The sequence below is a fragment of the Sceloporus occidentalis genome, unplaced genomic scaffold (genome assembly GCF_023333645.1).
Source record: "Sceloporus occidentalis isolate IW3139 unplaced genomic scaffold, rSceOcc1.0.p SCAF_29, whole genome shotgun sequence".
NCBI classification, from domain to species: Eukaryota; Metazoa; Chordata; class Lepidosauria; order Squamata; family Phrynosomatidae; genus Sceloporus; species Sceloporus occidentalis.
Genome location: NW_028317009.1, coordinates 4098769 through 4122011, shown reverse-complemented (window position 1 = coordinate 4122011; position 23243 = coordinate 4098769). Strand labels below are relative to the sequence as shown.

General features: G+C 42.0%; 1 protein-coding gene across 1 annotated transcript; it reads right to left on the bottom strand.

Annotated features, from left to right (window-relative positions):
* Positions 1 to 10067: 10067 nt before the first annotated feature.
* On the bottom strand, positions 10068 to 11831 carry LOC149299120 (formin-1-like). The gene has a single exon (XM_089486600.1). The coding sequence runs from the start codon at positions 11829 to 11831 to the stop codon at positions 10068 to 10070; it is 1764 nt and encodes a 587-aa protein (XP_089342726.1).
* Between the last annotated feature and the right edge of the window lie 11412 nt (positions 11832 to 23243).

Genomic DNA, 23243 nt, shown 5'->3' with positions numbered 1-23243 from the left:
CCTCAGTGCTCTGCTCCACACATTCTTCTTGACTTTGCTCTGAGGGTATGTCTACCTCCTTTTCATCTTGCTTTGGGAGATCAAAATTCAGCAGCTGGGAGAGCTGTTCCATGAACTTCGAGCTGGATTTGGGTTCTGCCGTCTTCTTTGGCTCCTGCTTTCTGACCGGCGAACCCACAGGCAACTTTGCCTTCTGCACTGGCTGGGACAGCTTTAACATCGCCAGGTCGGTGTCCCCTGCCTTTACCGTGACCGTTTCATTCTCCTGTACAGGAGCTCCCTTCTTATGTATGCAAAGGCCGCTAAATATAGCGGGCAGTTGGAAAGGCTTTTCGTCCTGGGTGTCTGAAAGTAGAGAGTCTTTACCAGGTTCTGGATTGCTTGTGAGATCAGGACAGTTTGTATCCTTATCCAGTGTTGACATGTTATCTTTGTCCCTTTCTACAAAGTCCTCATTACCCGGCTCTTGGGTTCCTGGCTCCTGGATGGGGACACTATTAAGTGGTACATGAGATTCAGAATAATCCTGGGACTCTGGGGTCTTTGTTGTTTGTTTTCCTGTGACTTCTTCAGGACTCTCGCTGTCAGAATCCGTATCACTGGTTGTATGTACAAGAGTTCCACGCACAAGCATACCATCCTGGTCGTAGATTTCCTTCATGCAAACATCTGAGTCCGTGGTGTCATATATGATAGGTGAAGCCGTCTCTGCATCCTTGTGAATATCTGAGGCTTCCAGACGCTGCGCGTGTACTCCTTTCTTTTCATCATTTTGCTCTTGTAAAACCTGGACTTCAGTCCCACCCAGATTATCCATCGGAGGATGTGGTACTCTGTTGACCTTCTCACTTGTAGCAGGTTTAACTTGTTTCATGGAGACTTGAGAATCTATTTCTTTTTCACTGGGTAAATCATCCGTATCCCGAACCTCTATCAACTCTGAATGCTCTACCTGCTTCGTTTGTTCATCTCTAATGGTTGCCACTTCTTTTAAGCTTTCACAAGAATTAGCTCCTCCTTCTGTTGTGTCACGCTGTGCTTCAAACTCGGTGTTGCTTGACTCCTGGGAAAAGGCGAGGGTGTCTGATTGCACCTCTGGTTTGTTCCCGGTGGATCTGAATGCTTTCAGGACTGCATTTTCCTCTTTAGGCTTTGCTGCAAATCCAAAAAATGACTTTATGGAAAATTTGCCTAGCAGAGATGGAGCAGCCTCATTGTGTGCAGCTGCCGACGCCACCGCTGGAGCCTGGGACTCTGTGGGAACATTGGCTTTTAGTTCCATATCCCCAAATAACTATGTCCTGTAACCGTATTAGGTGAGCTGGACCTAGGGGCTACAGTATTTACAACAATGCAAGAACCAAAAGAAGAAAAAAAACTGGATTTTCCAGCGTGTTGTTAAATAAACTGAAACTTACGCTTTGACCAAACAAAAAAACTTAAGTTAAATTAAATATTCATTCTTTTCAGGCAAAAAAAACACCAAGAAAGTTCAGAACAAATCCTTTGTACAAGTTAGCCTCGGCAACCAAGTCATCCCAAATCTGTTTTTGTAGAATTAAAAGACACAGAAGTAGAAAGTCTGTTATTCCTTTTGGAAACTCTGCAGCGGAGACCTTTGGATTCCTGCTTCCTGCTTGTAAAGCAGTCTCTGCGGTCGCTTGGCAGTTTTAATTACACGCAAATAACAACGTCTTTGTGAGCACCAAGCCGGCATGACAACTCTGAAAAGATTTCCTGTGTCACTCTAGCCTCAGGTCTCTCCCGGTGAAATCCAAACTTTGCAGATGAAGCCAGCATGTCTTTAGCAGAGCGGGATGAGAAAGAAGAAAAAAAAAAAACTTTACCACAAAACCAGTAATGCTAAAAATGACTTCTTTGCTTTGCAGGCAGGCAGACGGATCCTTTCAGCTGAAAACAGGGTGAAATCGTTCTGTTCCGCGTTGTGGAAGCTTTTCTAAAGAATGCAAATGTCACCGTCCAGAGACGGCATGAAAAGGGCTGGTTTCAAATTACCCTACCTCCCTGCTTTCAGGTAACAGGTATGCACAGCAGGCTTTTTTTCCACTCCCACTGCCTGTGAAAGGAGGGAAGGCAAACAGACGAGAACCTCTATGACCGGGAATCAGCCGGACACCTCATATCAATGAGACGCTGGAGCCTTGTCACTTGTGTAAATATTTGTGATAGTTTCCAGCTGTGCTGCGTTGAAGAGTGTGATACTTAAACTGCGCACAGCAATATTCTATACAATTTGAAAATATCAGGGAAGGTACAAAAAAAAATAAATAATAATAATAATTAAAAAAATACAAATAAAAAAAAATTATAATAACTACAATACAGAGAGGGTAGAAGATACAAGGAAGAAACTTCCCGTGGAAAAAGACCTGTAAAGGAATTCAAAGCCAAGATTGTTGTGCATAAAATTATGCTAAACCATTAACAAGTAAAGTGATTAAAAAAGGGTAAACTATAGGGGATGGTGTTAGTCCCTGTCTTTGAACAGCATACGCCACCTATGGTGATTCACTGTTTCATAAACCTATTAAATGCCCACGGATGCAGCTTGTCAGCACGTATCACTTCTGAATTTCTGGCTGTGTAGCTAATGCATTACGACCTTCAGAGATGGTCTATCCAAGGGGCATAGTTTACGCATATGAATGGTGTCACATAGTGCAGAGGGGTTTGGTTCTGTTTATTTTCTATTATATATTATATTATTATATATATTATATTTATAATATATATTATGTAAACTCATATTGCCCTTCTACATACATCATCTTTATTATTATTTAGCAATTTATATATCTTCATCATATTCTGCAGCAATGACCAGTTGCTCTTATTGCAACTGTAGCTATCCAGATATGGGTTATGCTGAGCTGCATTCTTTTCCTGTAAGTAGACGTAGTGTGTAGCTCTTATGAAAAACAACTCTTTAGATATAGATTGTCCTTCATACTTTATTTTAATGCCATTAAAATGAACTAATTTTAAGTACTTGAACCCAGTTTGGGTAATCAACCACTGCAAGAAAATCATGGGGATTCCTCTGTGAACGTAGGTGATCAAGGTAGCAACTTGCCAGCCAAGCGTGGTGAAGGGAGTAAGCGTCCGCCATACATTTATCCGGGTATCCCGGCTCCTAAACTATTAGTGCTCTCTCCCCTTTTGTGCTAGACAGATCTCAGTGGATGCATACCTTCTTGCCTCTATATATCTCTCTCATATTACTTCTAATGAACTTCTTTATGTGTTAAAAATGGTGGTTTATGTTTGGCACACAACTTGACAAAGGATAATGCTAAAAGCTGTGACACGTTCACACTCACCAGTATCTCCAGACTAAGATGCAGCGCGTTCCTATCAGGTTTCCCCGGCTTGTCCCGGTTTGCAACGGGCCTAGTATCGCCCACACAGGAGATGTCTTCATTGACACAAGATTGGAAACCAGGAGATGTAGCCAAAGTATGGAGAGGGGGAATCTTTTAAAAATTCAGCAATGTTCCAAAGTACTTCACATTTGCTTTCAAGAAAAATTAGCATCTGGCGTGGCCGGGTGTTGACCTCTGTACTTCACGAGACTCATGTGGATCAGAACTAGTGGCTGTAAAGGTCCTAAACTATGGTTTCTGGGCTATACTGGGGAACTGTAACAGCTTCCTTTACAATTGTATTCTAATTATATATTCTGGAATATGTAGATTTTTTCCAAAGTTTTCTTATAGACCAAATTATACACTATGCAGGGCCCAAAAGACAAGGCTGTACAAAACCCATGTTTACTTTTCTCTAGACACGATAGTGCCGTAACCGAAGTGATGCAAGGAGATGCACCCATTGCCATGGCGGACCTCCATCAAACAGCCCAGCCTTTGGTACCCCTACTATCTCTGCCCAGTCATCGAGTAGTATGTGTAAAGTACTGCCACCTTGTAAAGTCTGTATACATAAAATGCTTACATATTTAGGCTCTGTACCAAATCATGGAGCTACAAGATCAGGCAATGGCGTTAAGAGACAAGTAGAGGTCTTCAACAGCTCAAAAGGGAAACTTTTTGCGTGAAACACAATTATACCTTTATTAATGTTTATGGATAGCAACAGCATATTTTTCTTGAAGAGTATTAAATATTTCTTCTAGGAGACAAGTTACATTCCTGTTCCCTTCGCTGGAGCTGCACCGTTGAAGTCCATCTCATCAAGCTCTTTTAAAAATGGCTACCATATCTGTACAGGTTATTTGGGTAACAGTGAACGGATAACAGTTTGACAAATTGTACGTTACATGGAAATCTAAGAGGGTTGGGTAGAAGGCATAATTTCGCGAAGCAAAGAAAGAGACTGTGGTTCTGGATTTAACGAGGAGAATCATTTATCCAAAGGGCAAAGAGCCCTCCTATGTTTTTCCAAGCAACGGAAATTAAAACACCACTGGCTGATTTTTATCCTATAAGTTAAATATTTCCAGGCAATAAATAAGTGTATAATATGGACCAGCACAAGATTAGTATAAAATGCAGATGTTTTGTGATTTGGGCATATGTTCTACAAAACCCATCTGACCTATTACATTTCATGCAGCGCATCATAGACATGATTCTTATATCTCAAAAAAACTATCTGTGGATATTAAGGCAATATGTGTCCCCTGGTGCAAAGAAATATATAAATGTGGAGCTAATCTGGAGAAGAAAAGAAAGACAGAACCTGAGCAGGGAATACAGGAATTTTACTGAAATTAAAACAACCTGCGATCAATCCATAACAGAGTTAGATTACTAACATTTGGAACAGTGAGCTCCTTTCTTCAGTGTATAAAGAAGTAACTGGCGTCTGTTAGCATCATTGAATCCATATAGAAACGTTTAAATTCAACTTCCTTACAAGTAAGGCCAACCTTACAGATAAGACCACGCATATTCGGAGTGGAATGTAGGATCCTTTGTATTGCATCACAGGGCCACTTGGTGGCAGCCTTCCGGACTCATGCGAATTCGCACCAACACTGCCCCTGCTGGTTGTCACTCAAATTACAGCATCTTCACACGATTGAGAGGTCTGTAACACTTCACTACACAGCCTTCTGGAGACCCGACTTGTTTCAAGTCCAGGAAGAGGCGGTGGGTGGCAATTTAAATCTCAGGGAAGCAATTGGCACAAAGCACAGCGGCTTCTTTTAAAGCCGGTGCTTCATATTTCAGTACAAATCTCGAGAATTATTGTCTTGCTTATGGATTATCGTCTGAAGAACAACACGAAACTTAGAATGTTACTTACAAGCAGTAATTTGCTTTAGTACAGAGGTGAAGCCCACTGAGCTTTGTAAAAATACAAGATAAAAAATTATTGTGGGAGTAAAGTCATTGTAGAGAATTCATTGCAGGAGTAAACACAGAAGGCCAGTGACCAAAAGTAATCAGAACTGACAGGAGGACCTGCGCAGAAGAACGCCTGGCCATCCACAGGCGCCGGTTATGTAATACTGGGTACAGGATGACAAATTGAACGCAGCAGGATGGAAACAATGAGGATTTATCTTCAAGAAAGGCAGGAACCTGCATGAAGACGGCTGCTGACCCCTACTATGACCCAGATCCATTAGCGCAAAATACACAACAATCATTCATATTTTTGTGCTGCTCAATAACTAAACGCCAAAGGGGAATTTTTAGCTATAATCTTAAATATATAAGCTGTAGCATAAACAAACAGAAACGCTATAATCTTAAATTTAGTGCTTTCACTGGCAGCAGTATAGGTTTCCAATTTTGTTTCCAAGTGTTGAGTTTGTGTGGTCCGTCTCTTCAAAGGAGGTATGAAGACCTTCTGGAGATCAAGGCATTATTCAGTTGTGATCTAAGAGCAGGCAAACCAGGTGGGACCACCAGAGCCACAACCTCAACTAGCTTCACCCATATCACACATTCAACATAGAAAAATGCTTCACAAAATAGAACCTCTTGACAAAGAGGTCACTGAAACCACCAGGTGAGGGGTGAACCTGAGCAGGTGGTCCAAGCTGGCCTACAAAGTTCTTTAGAAAGATCAGTCACATGATGCATTTCCTGGAATTCGTTAAATTAGGTATTAAGGTTCCTAAACATTTCGTAATCCTGGATCTTTATATCTAATGGGGCCTAGGGCAAGCTCTCAACCTTGGGCTCCCTTCACACCCAAGTCTAAGGAGGAAATCTGCGCAACATTTGGCAAAGACAACACTAGTTGTTTTTTTTTTTACGTCTGAGAGGACAAAAAGGGGGCATGGCTACCTCTTTAAGACTAAAACACCAAAAAATGGACTCTATTTTTTAAATATTTGCAAGACATAATGAAGTTCAGGAGTAAAATTACAGAATACCTTAATGGGAAAGCAGCAAGTAAACATTCAAATGCAATACAGCTAAGGAACACAATACTAATGATCACAAGCTTGTTTCTAAAAACGTTACTCTTTGTGATCTAACTTGAGGGATTTGTACCTTAACCCCACTACATTCAATGAGGGGACTCCTGAGCACACTCTTTACCTATGATGATGGTAGCATCATTTCTGATCTAAATTTCTAAATGAGAAGTGTATCATGAGAGGTGAGAAAAGAAGCTTAGCTTATCAATTTGCTTGGGGCAGCTGTTCCCATATTTATCTTCTCAGCACAAATGGAGATATAATGGGCATAATGTTCCAAGTAAGGGAGCAGTTATATTAAGCCACTGAACGCACTTATGTCATCAGCCGGCCATCAGCCTTGAAGTGCTAGGGCCGCCACATCACCGCCAGTCCATCACCGCCAGTCCATCACTGGATACACTTTACTTCCGGTGCTTAAAGTTTTGAGCAGATGTGTATCGATCTACTGCTACAGAGTGTCTATGTTGCCCCATGAACTCTTTATGAAAGAAACTTTCTATGATATAACTTGTGCACACACTATTTATACTCTCTATCTGGGAGCCAGACCAAAAAAGGCCATACCTTGTAGTTGTACCTTCTTTTCCATAAAGGATTTCTTTCTATTCTAGAGTCACCAATAAAGCATACAGGTCTGGATAACAAAAATGGCATTTAGTTTTATGGCTTAGGCCACTGCTTTCCTCACTTTGGAACATCCTGATCATCACAGGGACTGAAATTCCTGACTCCTCTCAAAGTGCATTAAGAAAAATCACTTTTCCATTTTATTCTTGATATAATTTGATTAATTAAAAAATGATTTAACAAAAAAGAAATAACAGAAACCAGGCTTCCAAGTCTTCTGTCCCCAGTGGCCGGGGTGTGTAGGAATAGCCATTGAAAACATTCAAGAGCTGTCTAAGGAGTGGTAAAGGTTGTTTTTTTTTAAGGTCAAAAACTTCCTGTGGAAAAGCCATGAAGAAATAATATTTGGGCTGTAGCGATACCAAGTAAAACATAATTGTCAGCAGAAACAGCAGAATGGAGAAGTTGAGTAAGAAGAGGCTCATTTAAAAAGCAATTAAAAGTGAATTTAAATGTTGAAATAGGCATTTAGTGAAGTATAAGTTTTGTGTACATATAAAGTTAACAGCTTACATTGTAGCAGGCCCAGACCAACCTTTACTACTCCTTAGACAGCTCTTGGGGGGCTTTCTGTTCACAGGCACTGGGTGGTCACGTTAGTACCCCCTGAAATGTTCACTGGACCTGACTGGCAGTATTTCACATGGCAGGAGAGACTGTACTGTATTGAGAACATATCTATGAACATACAGTACATCTTTAAAAAAAAGAAATTGTAATTTGTGTGGGTATGCAAAAAAAGGGAAGTTATGGTTCGATATATGGTAACAATTGCAAAATGCACTCATTAAGGTTCCCTTCTTCCTCACCTTAGAAAGGCTGTCTGAACCGATCAGCAACTATCAGCGACTTAAGAACAACAGTACAATAACGGAGAGGGATAAATATGCAGACTGAGAAGTGAAGATAGCTGGTCCTATGGGATGTATATAAGGTGGGTTTTCATATATAGATACATCAATATTTATCTACAGAGGAGAGCTGACACCTTCTGGCCCATGGGCCCCTTGCCCCCCCCATACACACTGGTACACATACGTATAAACATTCACGCAACACAAACTTACATTAACATACAATCTAACAAATTTCTCTGTTTGTACACGTTGTAACAAGGTGCGGGGTGTTGTTGTGGAAGGGGTATACATTCCCCCTCGATTTTGCAGGGTTTTGTATGACATATAGGGCAGGCTGGTGCTCTACCCCGCAGTTTACATGCACCTGGACTGACACAGGATCCAGGCCAGGAGTTTAGGCTGACTCCAATGCACTGGTCAGCTGCAAGTAATGAGCTGCACCGACTGCAGTAAAGCCTGACCTGTTGGACAGAGGGAGAGGAGAGAGAGAGTTTATTTGGAAGCAGCAGGGCTTGCTTTGCACAAGAGAGACCATCAAAAAGGTTGGTGGGATTACGTTTTGTTTAGTTTTAGACCCTGAGTAGCGAGGGAGTTATATGTTAGTAAGCGCTCAGACGAGCTAGGCTTTTGTTTGTAGGGAATTTGTGTACTATGAAATTCTGTATATAGCTGCATATGTGGACTACAAATAAATCGTGGTTGATTACCTAACTGAGATGTGGTGTTAATACCCTAGAGGACCGTGCTGTTTGGTACCCTGTGTGGGTGCAGGATCACAACGTATACATGCTCACGCACACACACTCATTATAATTAACATACATTCATTCATAAATACTCCCCTCCCTTCATCATTGTTTACCCTACTAGCAGTTTGCTTTCTGGCACTCTGTGAGAATAGCATCGCTTTTATTGCAGGATCACGTTATTTTGCTTTATGTGATCACGCTACCTCAATGTGTCCCAGGGTATCCCTGAGAAAGGTGATAGCCCCACTTTAACCATACCATTCCTGGCCTGTTACAGATTCCATGAGAACCCTCTTGAAACCTAAAACTTTTCTAAACAGCCAAACTGGAGGGCTTAATGGAACAAAAAGGCTTCAATACTCGGTGAGAGCCAAACCCTACACATCCATCTCTTCATGGACTTTATTACTTTGATATCTGAAACAATATAGGTTGTGGTTAAAGAAGTGCTCACAGTTCATGTATGAAAATGGGTACCAATTGGGCAATAAGCCAAACCATTCACGCCCAATGAGTGAATTTGTTCCTGAAACATGTAAATGCTTAAAGAGGAATTTCCCAGCTTTAAAAAGTAACCAAAACTGGCTAAAGGTTGTGCTTTTTGTTTTTCTAGATATTTGACTGTTGCAAGGGTATTTAACTTAAAATTAAAAAGCCGAGATTTGTGGCAAGATCTGACACAAACATCTATCTTAATAAAAAAAAAAATTCTCTATAAACCTTACCTTTACAAAGGATACCTAAGCAAATCAACAACTATCAAGAACAAATATAAAATTGAAGGGGAAATAAATCATGCAGGGATATGTACCCACATAAGCTTGGGTTTTAATACGTATATTACAACATTACATAGGTGCGTAATGCCCTGAGCAATACAATGCAGGATTTACAAAGCATTACATCCATTATAAGATGTGACATTTTAAGATAATTCTCTGATAAAATGTACATTGTCTTAACAAGAGTGATGACTGGGCGCTGAGGGGTTAATGTACCCTTTTTGATGTAGCAACGCAGGTTACTCAGTGATACTTTTTCTTGCCAACAACTGAATCATAGAATCAGGTTGATACAGGTACTGAATATGTGTCTATATTTCAGAGCTGCTTAACCCTACAAACCTTTTTCTCTACCCAGAGAGACTACCCCCAGGGAATTGAGTCCTTGCTTGTTCGGTAGAGAAATATATTATATATATGGCTCGGGGACAGGTTAACTTACAAGTACTGCCCCACTGCTAATTTAGAAAGCTTAAAAATGGGTTCCATGATGCAGATCAAGGGCTACAAAAATTCTCAAGATGATGATGAAATGCCTACGATGAGTTGGTTTGTCACTCATCGGAAGGCACCTTTGAGGTAGAAGGATAACGTTTAGAAAGACATCTGATTTATGTTATAAAATACAAAATTACTCAGGTTGTAAGGTGCTGTATTTCACAGTTGTAGACTGGTTTTGCCTTTGCTCATCAGAAGCTAAATACTCTGACCAGGTAGGATCTTTAGTTTTAGTCCCCAAGGCCCGACGTGAAGAGCTTTTGTCACATGGGGTATCCCATTGTATGTCCCTTTGGGGTAAGTCTGTGATGTCCTCAGACAGCTTGGTGGATAACGGCAGAATCCTGTGATGAAGCTGCGGGCTTGGAAGGCGGGAAGATAAAGGAGACGGGGAAATAGAATTTCGTTTGATATTACTTGGCTGGCTGGATTCATTAAGTACATCACAGGTAAAAGAAAGGGTTGCGGGGTGCTTTTCCTCGGCTTTAATGTTGGTACTCTGGTGGACAAACTTTGCTGGATTTAAAGATTTGGTTGCTTGTTTCAGCAGGCTGGGGCACACAGCAGCTCTGTCTCCTTTGTGATCCAGTTGTCCCAACCAATATTCAGTCTCCTCCACACTGTCACTTTGCGGAACTCTTATGAGACTTTTGTTGACAAATCCATGGGACACCAATGCATCATCATTAAGCGGTAGGACCAGGTGTCTCTCACTTGCCCTGTCCACCTCCTGGTCTGTCTCACTGCCTCTTAAGGATTGCGGATCTCTGTCAGGAGGATCACAAAGCTTAAGCACATCTGCTTGAGAGAGAAACTCATTTGGTACAGCAGATACCACAGTGGTGACATTTTCACACCTTGCATCATCAACGCTATGTTCTGGGTAACTGAATGAGGTGACAACTCTCTGAACACAGGGGCTGATATCCTGAACTTTAGCTACGACGGTCCTTGAGCCCCTCCTGCTACCCGGTTCTTCACTGTTATTATACTCTGTGCATCTTCTTTCTGCTTTACTGCCCTGAATCATGGGGGCACTGTTCTGTTCCTGCATGATCTTCATGACTCCCTGCAGATCACCCAGAAGGCTGTCGCTATGAGGCAGCAGAGAAAAATCATCAAATACATCATTATCATACACAGAAAGCGAGCTGCCCATCGCTGATTCAGTACCCAGCATCCCAGAGCGTTCACAAAGCTTACCCTGCATACTGTTTATTGAGGAACCCGTTGTGTAACTCTCCTTGTTCTCTACAGACTGCAGTCTCGGGCGTGACAAGGAGTCTACAGAGTTGGTCAGAGATGGCCTTGCTGCGAATGCTTTGTCTCTCGTATGCATCACTCCAGCCTCCGGACCCCCTTTCCACTTAGTCTTCTTCTGCACAAAGTCTTCTATACTTTCCTTCCTCCTACTGAATCTCCTGTTCTTTTTAACCTTAGACGAGGAAACCTTTTTCTCATTTGAAGCAGACCACGACTCGTGGAAATCCATACGGCCAGAAACATCTTCCTCCGGGATGCTAGAACCTGGAGGCAGGTCTTGAAATTTGCCTTCCTGATTACCCATTATGAGTTTTGGATTCCTGGAGGCTTGAAGTAGATGGACCAACAACCTGTTTTTAGCAGCCGTGAGCTTATACAGTTCTGTAAGGATGTTTTGGGTTGTGGTTTCCTTTAAGGCCTCTGTAAAGCTTTCGTAAGGTGGATCCCTGTGCTCTGCAGCCTCTGTCTCCTCCTTGATCCGATAACAGCTATCAAAACATGTTCTGGCTTTGTCTCGAGTTACACAGCGCTTGTATGTGAATCCCCTGACACTACCCCCAGGAAGGTAGAAGCTGACGTAGCAAAGCTCCATAATGGGTTTGTGCAATTGGAGGACAGAGTGTGTGCTCTCCATTATACGCCTCTAATTATTCCAGGATTTAAATAATGTGGTCAATGTTTCTGTGCTTCATGACACAGCATGTGATAACCAGGCGGAGAGTCATCTGACTAAGAACCATCATACCGCAGCCTGTTAGAGCAAGAAAATGAAATCATTAGGCTTTCAGCACGCCAAATATTCTTGCAGAAATTTCAAAAACTTTAATTCACAATGAAGACATCAGGACGTTGAAATCAAATGCTAGCAAAGTATTCTTTGCACTATTAAGTATTCCCAAACCAAGAATGGGGGGGGCTTGTGTTCTTCAGACTGCGACAATACCTGTTAATAACGATTTGGTTCAAGTTAGTAGATTTGTTACATCACAGAAGAATAGTTAACTGGCTCTAAATAATTTGCAAATGCTATGTACGCTTTCCAGATTTAAAATACCATTTTGGGTTATGGGCTTGGGTTTTGGATAATATCCAAGGCCCGGACTGTTTACTCCACTTTTACCACTTTGCACCAGAATTACTATAAGGAGATATGTATTGTCTATGGTTTCCATCTCGTATAATTTTTTTTGCAGTCTACGAGATGATTGGTATTCAATTATAGGATGGATGGGATTTGTTCACTAACCTAGAAGCTCAATCCAGTAAGCTTCTGTGCAAGAAGTGCAAAGTTCACTCAACGCAAAGATAAATCGGAGATGAAAGAGGGGGCCGTCGCAGCAGCTTGGCCCTTAATAATGCAGCGTGAAACCATAATGCTGCAAACCTGTATATAACTGTATGTTTATAAAGCACCAGAATCTTTCACCAGCAGACCTACAGTTATGACATTACAGACTGTGATGGGGCAACATTTGACACAAATTGTTAAAGTGACACTCCCAGTCATCATGTGCACTTTAATGCATGTGATATCTGTGGCCCCTTTATATTTTAAAGTTGTCCCATTTTACAAATGCATAGGGGATTCTGTATGTGGTATACTTACCTCCAGTGAACCCCAGCACTGCCTCTGGCTTCACCACTGTATGCATGTCAGTCTACGGAGGAGCAGGGTAGCCGCTGGAGCAGCTCTGCCTCCCCAGAAGGCGAGAATTAAAGTACTCACACGGGGTGCTTTAGTATGCATTCTTCTATAGTTGGGGGGTGTCAGGGACATTTAACTGTCCCTTTTAAAGTGTTTTGATTTGAAAAACTAACTCTGCAACAATGTCACTAAAAAATAAATAAATCTGTATTTTCACTGGGAATGTGAGTCAACAGGGGATCTATTCCACCAGTAATGCCACCAGTAATATCTCTCAAGTCGCCTCTTTTTTTGGGCGGAACAGTCCCGCTGTAGGACTTTAGCTATAAGTAAGTCACAATGACACATGACATTTTTGGATGATGTTCCACCCCCCACCCAACAAAAGTCTGTTTGGCCATTTGAAATCTTGGGTGGCATGGTTGAACTTGTTACCCGACTGCCTTAAACAAAACGCTGGTAATGGATGCAGCACTGTTGTGCCGATTCATTTTGAGCTCTGGGATGCGTCGCATGAAACTACCTTTGGGTAAAGAAATAGGTGGAACAGCGGCTGTGCCAAAAAGAGACCGCGTTTATCATGACATTACTTCTGCAGGGTTGTGCTGAAATCAATACAATAATCTGGTTATGAGGGTTATGTTCATGAGTTACCCCGTTCACAGCTCAGTCATTTTCAGAGACGTACAACGCTATATAATAAACAAATCCACAATTTCACATGAGACACAAGGGCCTATTCGCTAAAAAAGAGTTGTGATTCAAGCCCTTCACTTCATCACAGTATAAATGTCCAACTCCAGCGAGCTCCTGCTGCAGGGTGAACTTGACTGGCCCTGTATAATGTATAGTTACATTCCCCCATTGACTTATACATTACAGCCCATACTGAAGAAGAAACCTGCCAGTTCTGGTCCTGTATAATAAAGCAAGAGAACTAAAACCACAAGCCTCCTGCAAACTTTCCTGACAGCTCTCCCTTTAGTGAATAAACTCCACAGACAACCCTGTGGATATTATAGCCGAAGGCAGATTATGAGTTAATGAGAGAGATTATGTAGACTGTAGGATGAAAGATCTGTATCACCTTTCTGACAACAACCTTCCTTTCAAGACCAGTAAGTAAACACTAATGTGATTTCTCTGTTGACTTCTATGCCAGTCCATCTACATCATACGTTTCTCAGCCCCGGTCTGGCATTTCCCAAACAGTACATGTTTTCTCTGTGATCTGGGTGAGCACAGGTGATTCCTAAACTAGCACCGGCCTGACCGGCACGGATTGGACGACTTTTGCTCGTCTGAGGAGATCCTGAAAACCTGCGCTGCTGGGAGACTCTTACTTACAACAGCGGCAAACATGATAATGTTAAATAAAATAGCAACATGTTGCATGCTAAGCCAGCCGAAAGGATTAATATCTCAGCAGTAACATACAACACACACCAACATCATACATAGAATTATGCTCTCCTCACTCACCATTGCTGCCATGTAGAGAATGCTTGTATGAGGAAAAAAAGCCAGGAGTGATGTCCTTTTGTCGACCATTAACTATGATGGTAAGAAAAGAATAACCGCAAGATTAAGAAGCTGACAGCCCTCACACTGGCTGCTTTGTTTGGGTGGGGTATCTGTAAGCACGGGGCACTTTGTGGTGTGTCTGGGCTGGATATTGGCAGTAATTCTGAGTGAATATGACCTACAGCTAATGTATGAGACAGAATGCAGCAGCGGCAGAGCTAGAGAGAGGTAGTGAGCTGGCGAGGGGGGCATAATCTTCGGATTCTAATCTGCAGCATGAGAACCGGGTGAAATAAGGACACTGGGAGTTGTGGGGGGGGGGCATTAAAAAAAATCTAATAATAATTACAGGCCATCCTTACCCCTTATTACATTAGGCACAGGCAAATGAAATGTACCTTGGTTTATAAATGCATTATAGCCTCCTGCCCAGACTCTGCTAATCTGATTCTCTGCAGCTTCACTGCCCACAAGCGGTTAAATCCATGATATCACTTCAAGCCTTTGCCATCCGATCTCTGCGTCTAGCACAGGATTTCAGAGGTAATTCCACATACTAACAAATCCTGTTTGTCGCAATTGCTTGCATGTTTCAATACACATATAACTATTTTAATCCATGTAAATCCCTGTGTGTGTTTAAATCACACAATTGGTGATCACACCAATCATTTCTCCAGGACACACGCATATATAATATGTTGCTCACCATCATATGTAACGTGTTGTCCTGCAGTATGTTTCTAGCAGGAAAGAAAAAAGCCTGCTGTTCCACATTAATACAGAAAAATCCTTGTCTGCAATGACTTTTTATTGGATCTGCCCCGAATCTTCAACCAATACCCCTGTTTGATATTCTAATGTTTCACAAAAAATAACTGCGACCTATACTTGTCATTAATTATAATTAGCATTTCAAACATTCAAGGCCTACTGATTTTTTTTTTTTTTTTTTTTATTATTTTTCTTTTGGTCATTTGAGATCATGCACATATTGCATCATTAATTATTCATGTCTTGTAAAACAATCCATGTTTCATTCAGACACAGGGATGTTCCATATTTCTCCAAAGGCAAGTATTCAGAACAAATACATTCTTTGATCCTAAAATAACTAGGTTCTTTCCCACTGTTTTAACAGAATGTTGACAATCCAAGCATCTGTCTGAAAGAAGGCATCTTCTAGCTTTATTTAACACTAGAAACATAACATAAGGCATGTTCAACGTGTTTCATTTGGATGTTACAGAACTACCCAGTACAGTAAGTATCCTCGGCATGTATTTTTCAGTCCACCTACTAGGAAGGTCCAGTCAACCAATAGAGCAGCATAAAGCAATTTAAGGGCCAGATTCTGGGACCTGCTTGTCAAGTTGCATGCAAACAGAACCACGCTTCCCGCCGCATAGGAAAGTCCTTCCATCCATTTGGATTTGGTGATATCAATCAGCTAGGGCCAGGGGCTGGCAGTCTGATCTCTCATTGCTCCTGCGGTGAGGATTGTCCTGTGTGATTCATAAATGGTAGAAGGGTTCTTAACTAGATAAATCTTGATAAATTACTTTGTCAGCCACTACAGGAGCTTCTAAACTACAAGCTGCCTTCTCAAACTGGTTGGGGACAATTCTTTGAAAGAAGTATCTTATTTTGAATGATTACTGGTGCTTTATTTTATCAGTATAAAGCAAATCAATCAGAGCTGGTTTCTGCCATCCAGGAGCATGTATGATGTCATAAGACAATCCTTGAAGTCCTCTTTAAAGAGCTAGGACTAGTTGGGTCAATAAAGAGCGCTTTAATCGACAGCCACGTCGAACTGGAAGACTAGACTGATGCTCAACCCATCTGGATGATAATCAAACTGTCTCAAGTACCCAGAGAAGAAGACATTTAGTTGGACAATAACTACTACTACACACAAATCACGTTAAAGATCTCAAACAAATCCACAATACAAGCACTAGATTCCCAGAAGATAAGCAACATGTTTAGGGGTTGTGGTTCCTTGGATTATTTATTTTTTTAGATATATAACATTTTGCTGATTCTTATGAAATCTGATAAACTATGAAAATATTACAAAAATTGCTATTAACAAAGTTAAGGGGTATGATGAAAAGGTAATATTACTCTCTTTCTGTCTTGTTATGCCACAGCCCAATGAACCACAAAACTGATAGACCTCCTGACGGAAGAGGTAAAGGTTACCCGGCCTTCTGCCTGATTAACTAAGACTGGCTAACTGAACACGGTCTTCATTGAATGACCTTTATGAAGAATATTGTACAACGCCTCAGAATATGATAGCGCTATATATTAAGAATAATGCAGATACCATAGACTAATGCAGATCCTAGTAATTCTGTGCATGTACTGGCAGGGCTTCCGACCACACTACTCATTAATCTGACCTTTTTAAACATTAAGCTGATTGAAGTATAAATTGGCGATGTCAGTCTGCTGATGTATGCTTAGCCAAATCGTTTCTCCTAAAGTGTAGGCAACGCAAGATGAGTGATGTGAGCATAAGAGGCAGAGTGTTTAAGAAGAGGATTAACACAGAAATCCTACGATTAATTCTCTGCATATTATAACGCAGAAAGGATTTGAATGTGTATGCATAAAACATCAAGATTTAAATATATATTTGCACATCTGTTGCAAAATTCTGTAATGTTTAATGCTGTCAAATGTAACAATTTCAGGCAAGCAGGCAAAACTAATTGCTACATTTACAGCGGCAGTATTGGATCCACTCTATAAGCAGGTATTTTCCAGCAGCAAAGATACAGTGAATAAAGAGTTGATATTGATAACCATTTAAGATTCATGTTGGGGTACATTTTGCCTTTATCATTGTAATGCATAATCTAAATCAATTATGCAGAAATATGTATATTGCTGATCAACAATGATCCCAATCCATCTAATCGTGGACACAAGTATTGGGACACCTGACCATTACACCAACAGAGACTTTGATGTCATCACATTCTAAATATATAGACATTAATATGTAGTTGGTCCCCTCTTTGCAGATATAACAGCTTCCACTCTTCTGGGGAGGATTTCCACAAGATTTTGGAGAGTTTCAGTGGGACATTTTACACAGTGTAACTTAATAGGGAGATGTATATCCTGAGTTTGCATCTTCCATGGTATACACCTAAAACCTGTAGTCATCAGAAAAGTATTTATATACTTTTGGGAGCCATCTAAACTATTTTTTTTTTTTTAAACGGTAATGTTGAAGTAGTCAAATATCATATCGGCAAATAAAAAATACTATGCCTTTCAAGAAACGCATCCATACTCAAGGTGGGATTAAGCTTGATGTATAAGCTATGAGTCAGGCAGTCGGTATTAGAAGCCAAAACAGTGTTTTGTGGGCCACAACGGGACATGTCTACAGACTAATATAAAAAGCATACCTTTTAATCTCCATTCAGTGGCGTCGCTACAGGGGGGCAATTGCCCCCCCTAGGTTAATCCTTGCCCCCCCAGCCGAATTTGGAAAAAAGTCGCAATGCCACTTTAAATCCCGTCTTTTTTTTTTTTTTTTTATGCAGAGGAGAGAGAGGGGCGCCTAGCAACCGCTCGGCGCCCCCCATTCTCCTCCACGAGGCCTCTACCTCCGTCGCGGTGCCGGCATTTCATCCTGAGCGCCGAAATATGACGTCATATTTCGGTGCTCAGCAGTGAAGCAGCGGCCACCGCAGCAGAGAACGAAAACAGAGGCCTTGTGCTCCCGTCGCTGGACTTAAAGGTGAGAGAACTACAAAGGGGGAGGGTAGATAGTGAGTAGGGAGAGGGGTTAGAAAGTGATAAGGGAGGGAGAGGGGGTTAGAAAGTGATAAGGCAGGGGCGTCCAACATGCGGCCCGCGAGACCTTGAGGTGCGGGCCGCACCTCGAGCATGTACTGGCTGACTTGGCATGATAGGAGTGTGATTGCTAACAGCAATCACAGTCCCATCATGCCTAGGTTCCAGCACTTACACATCCGACCAGTAAATGCTGGAACCCTAGGCATGATGGGACTGTGATTGCTGTTAGCAATCACACTCCTACCATGCCAAGTCAGCCAGTACATGCTGAAACCTAGCTAGCTGCCCCCCTTGTGTATTGATGCTGCCAGCAGTATGGGGTCTACACATCACTTACAGCCACCCTGTACCAGCATGTACTGGCTGACTTGGCATGATAGGAGTGTGATTGCTAACAGCAACCACAGTCCCATCATGCCTAGGTACCAGCATTTACTGGTTGCCTGGGTATGATAGGAGTGTGATTGCAGTGTGGACGCCAGGGCTGGCTTTGGGGTATGCAACCTGTGATCTACGCCTGTAATTTAGGGGGTTTTAAATATACCTTTTAATTACGTGTTTTTTTGTGAATTCCAATTGATCTATACCTGCAAAACTGGGGTTGTGTGTTATTCTGTAGATCCATATCTGCTATGCTATGTTTCCATACATTATTTATGTATACCTGCAAATACAGGGTTAATATGTCTTATTCAGTTGATTAATACCTGCAATGCTGTTTCCATGTATTTATTTGATCTATACCTGCAATGCTACGTTTCATATACTATTGTATACCTGCAAATACAGGATTTGTATGTCTGATTCTGTTTATTTGAGAATTTCAGTTGATCTATACATGCAAAGCTTGGTTTGTGTGTTAATGTGTTGATCTATACCTGCTATCGGCAACTGGGGCTAATGTTAATATATATGGGCAGCAGGGGCATCAATACACAGGGGGCAAAAACACTAAGGGGGGGTATAAACGACAATGCAGTGTGAAAAATCCATCCTGATGTAGACGTCTGTGACGTAGATTGTGTCCTGCTGTTTGTGTGTTTTTGGTTATCAGTGTAGCAGAGCCTGTCCTCGGTGTGTGTGTATAGGTGTTGGTGTGGCAGAGCCTGTCCTCGGTGTGTGTGTATAGGTGGTGGTGTGGCAGAGCCTGTCCTGGTGTGTGTTTGGGTGTTGGTGTGGCAGAGCCTGTCCTGGTGTGTGTGTTCGGTTGTCAGTGTGTCAGAGCCTGTCCTGGTTTGTGTGTGTGTTTGGATGTGGGTGTGGCAGAGCCTGTCCTGGTGTGTGTGTGTTTGGTTGTTGGTGTGGCAGAGCCTGTCCTGGTGTGTGTGTCTGGGTGTCGGTGTGACAGAGCCTGTCCTGGTGTGTGTGTCTGGGTGTCGGTGTGACAGAGCCTGTCCTGGTGTGTGTGTCTGGGTGTCGGTGTGACAGAGCCTGTCCTGGTGTGTGTGTCTGGGTGTCGGTGTGACAGAGCCTGTCCTGATGTGTGTGTCTGTGTCACAGAGCCTGTCCTGGTGTTTGTCTGGGTGTCGGTGTGACAGAGCCTGTCCTGGTGTGTGTGTTCAGTTGTCAGTGTGGCAGAGCCTGTCCTGGTGTGTGTGTCTGGGTGTCGGTGTGACAGAGCCTGTCCTGTTGTGTGTGTGTCTGGGTGTCGGTGTGACAGAGCCTGTCCTGTTGTGTGTGTGTCTGTGTGGTAGAGCCTGTCCTGGTGTGTGTGTGTTTGGTTGTCGGAGTGGCAGAGCCTGTCCTGGTGTGTGTGTCTGTGTCACAGAGCCTGTCCTGGTGTGTGTGTCTGGGTGTCGGTGTGACAGAGCCTGTCCTGGTGTGTGTGTTCAGTTGTCAGTGTGGCAGAGCCTGTCCTGGTGTGTGTGTTTGGTTGTCGGTGTGGCAGAGCCTGTCCTGGTGTGTGTGTCTGGGTGTCGGTGTGGCAGAGCCTGTGTTGGTGTGTGTGTGTTTGGTCATCTGTTTCCTGGCACTTAACTTACAGTAGGAATTATTTAATTTTTATTTATCCAGAGATAAAATGCCCTCCTGAAGTTGTAGTGACTTCAGGGGACAAAACGTTCAAGGCCCTGAAATCATTTAGTGGAAAAGTTATTTATTGCGTTATAATATTTATTTCAAGGATTAGTCTGACTCAATTGTGGCTTCAGGCTTCCCATGTTGAATGATCAAGTATTATTTTAGCCCAATAACAAAAGTATAATTCCATAGCACATTACTTTTGGAAATTATTAATGCCCCCCCAGTTTGACTGTGGTATCTTGTGTGCCCCCGCCTATATATTGTTTCTAGAGTCGCCACTGTCTCCATTACTAATATTTTAAGAGCCACTTTGTCCTCGATGCTGGAATTCACCCAGCTCTACCCGTGGTATAAAACTAAATTAAATGAAGCTTATTTATGTGATTTTTAATGGCAGCTTACCCCCCACTTAATAAATGGTTATAGAAGTCCCCAGCTGTTTGGAAAGCCCATCTGCTGTGCCTAGTTTTTACCGATATGTGACTGTGTGTGTGTTACATAACACTCAAAGACTTATACATCTGCTATCGTATATGCTCCTCGCTCCATACTACCTCGATTGCGTATATGAGAAAGCATTATTTATACCATGAAGAGCTCTGTGCCGCATGATATGAGCCATGTAGGGCCATCAATAAGGGATCTGAAAACGTATTAACCAGGAGAAAAAGGATGGCTTTTTGGCAAGAAAGTGTATGACTCATAAATGTAACACGTATTCAGTGAATCGTTTCAAAAGGAGCCCTTTCCAAGAAGCTCTTTACGGAGATTGATCTTGCTTTAGAACAACGACGACGACATGGGGTATTCGCTGAGTATTTAAGTGCCTGGGACTAGGAATCCAGGACTCTCAATGCAAAAGAACTGAAAGCATTTGAAAGGAGATATGAGTAAGGAGCTAGAACTTGCTTGTTGATTAGAGCCGGGATAGTGAGGGTTCAGAATTGTAAGTCTTAGGACCGAGGTATTGGAAAGCGATGTACTATTTGGTGAACTTATATAAAGCTTTCTGATCTATCTATGGAGTGCGTGTGTTGCCTGGTAAATCATGCATATTACTGCCCCTTCCATCACTTAATTGTATGGTATTCCCTATATAAGGTATTATTATTACTATAATGGTTGAAGAACCAGGACCTGTCATAGCAACCAACCAATTTTTTAATTTCTGTGCTTTTATATGTAGGCAACATTCTGCATATCACGAGTAGATTCTTACGCCGTGATAACCACTTGTTACTTTTCTCACTTTCCTGCAGATTGCAAAGGATGATAATGAATCAACGGTATTAAAGCAAGATACGGAATAAATAATGTGAGGCAGCAAATGAGTCACATTGAGATATAAAATCCAGACGCACCGAGCGCGCGGAAACAAATCTTTATTTTATCATTATCTGTCTGAGAGACACTAAAAGTCCCGGTCTCTTTCTTTTACGTGATGATTTACTGCATGCACGTTGATGCAAGAGTTCATTTTATAGAAAAAGTGAGGCCCGTCTGCCTCTCTGCTGCCTGCGCATGCACTGCGGTGTATGTCACCGGAACTTGCAGCTGCTTGCAAGTAAGCCAGCTGAATGTCCATTTACTTCATTTGAATTATTATTATTTCTTGTTTTATATAGCGCCATCAAGTTCTGTAGCGCTGTACAATGGGTAAACTGTAAGTCTTAAGTATTATTTATGTAAGTGTGCGTACATCCACATTCGTAGCACTGCAGGGAATATGCAATTCCGACTATAGTATGGGGACATACATACACATATCATACAAGCAGGCGACCATTCATTGTGGCCCAGGCCCTGCTTTGGTGTACTTGCCCCCAAGCCAGACTTGCCTTGATAACATGCCTGATGAAGGGACCTGAGAGGTCTTGAAAGCTTGCATATATCATATTTACTCAGCCAATAAAGGTATCGTTCAAACTCCACTTGTCTCCCGTAATTCTAGGGCTAACACGGTACCAACTCTCATCTTTTGTATATCTAGGTTCAGAAGCAATAATATACAAACCAACATCACAGAAAATGCACTCGGACAAGTCAACACAATCAACTATAGCATAAAGACACTTCTTGTGTCCCACTGCGACCCCCATCAAATTAATAATGTATTTTAGGGGCAGAAATTGACTTGCCTTTAGTACAAGCAGCAGCAGGCTTCACCCTTCATAGTCCCAATTTCGCCCGCTATCGTCGATGTTCGGGAAGCACTCTCACTGAAACCAATGCAGAACGTTCACACGGTGCGTCTTTTGACCCCTTTGAACTGTTCTGCAAGTCTCCGCTGCTGGTGGGGAGTGCCGCGCATGTATGCTTTGGGAAGCAAAAGATGTGTTTGGCTGAACACATCTCCTGCCAGCCTAGGAGCCGGGGGTTAAAAACAAGCAAATGCACCGAGGAGGATTCTGCAGGATCCCTCCAAACATCTGCAAGGAGGAAAAAAACTATTAAAAAAAAGGACACTGGGTCATTATATGCGTTGGATGCCCCCTTTAAAGGAATTCATTGTGTTCTAGTTTGTTAGAAAGTGTGAGACCAAATTGCTACTATTTGTTGCCTCACCATAATAGGATTTGGAGTTCTCAGCAGACTGCCAAAAGTCTCGCATTCTAAAATAAATAAATAAAATGGATGATTAAATAAGTTACTGAAGGGACTGTTAAGCCACACAACAAACTAATAATTTATATAATAATAAACGGCGACAACATCCCTCCTCAACTGTTGTTTCTGTAAGTCAAACTGTTGTTATATATTACTTGCAATGTCCTGTCTACCCGCTGTACAGCGCTACAGGATAGGATGGCGCTATATAAAACAATAAATACATAATAGTAACAATGGTAAGATCTGCCAACTCCCTGCAAAACAAAGCCCGTCGTTCAAACGCTATCCTATTGTTCTGCGTTCATGGATTTACAATATTACACCCTACATGGGTCTGTCTCCAAGGATCAAAACGTTTGGCATCAGTTCCATAAACAAGGTTTCCCAGTATCGTAATGCGGGGCTTTATACCTTTAAAGG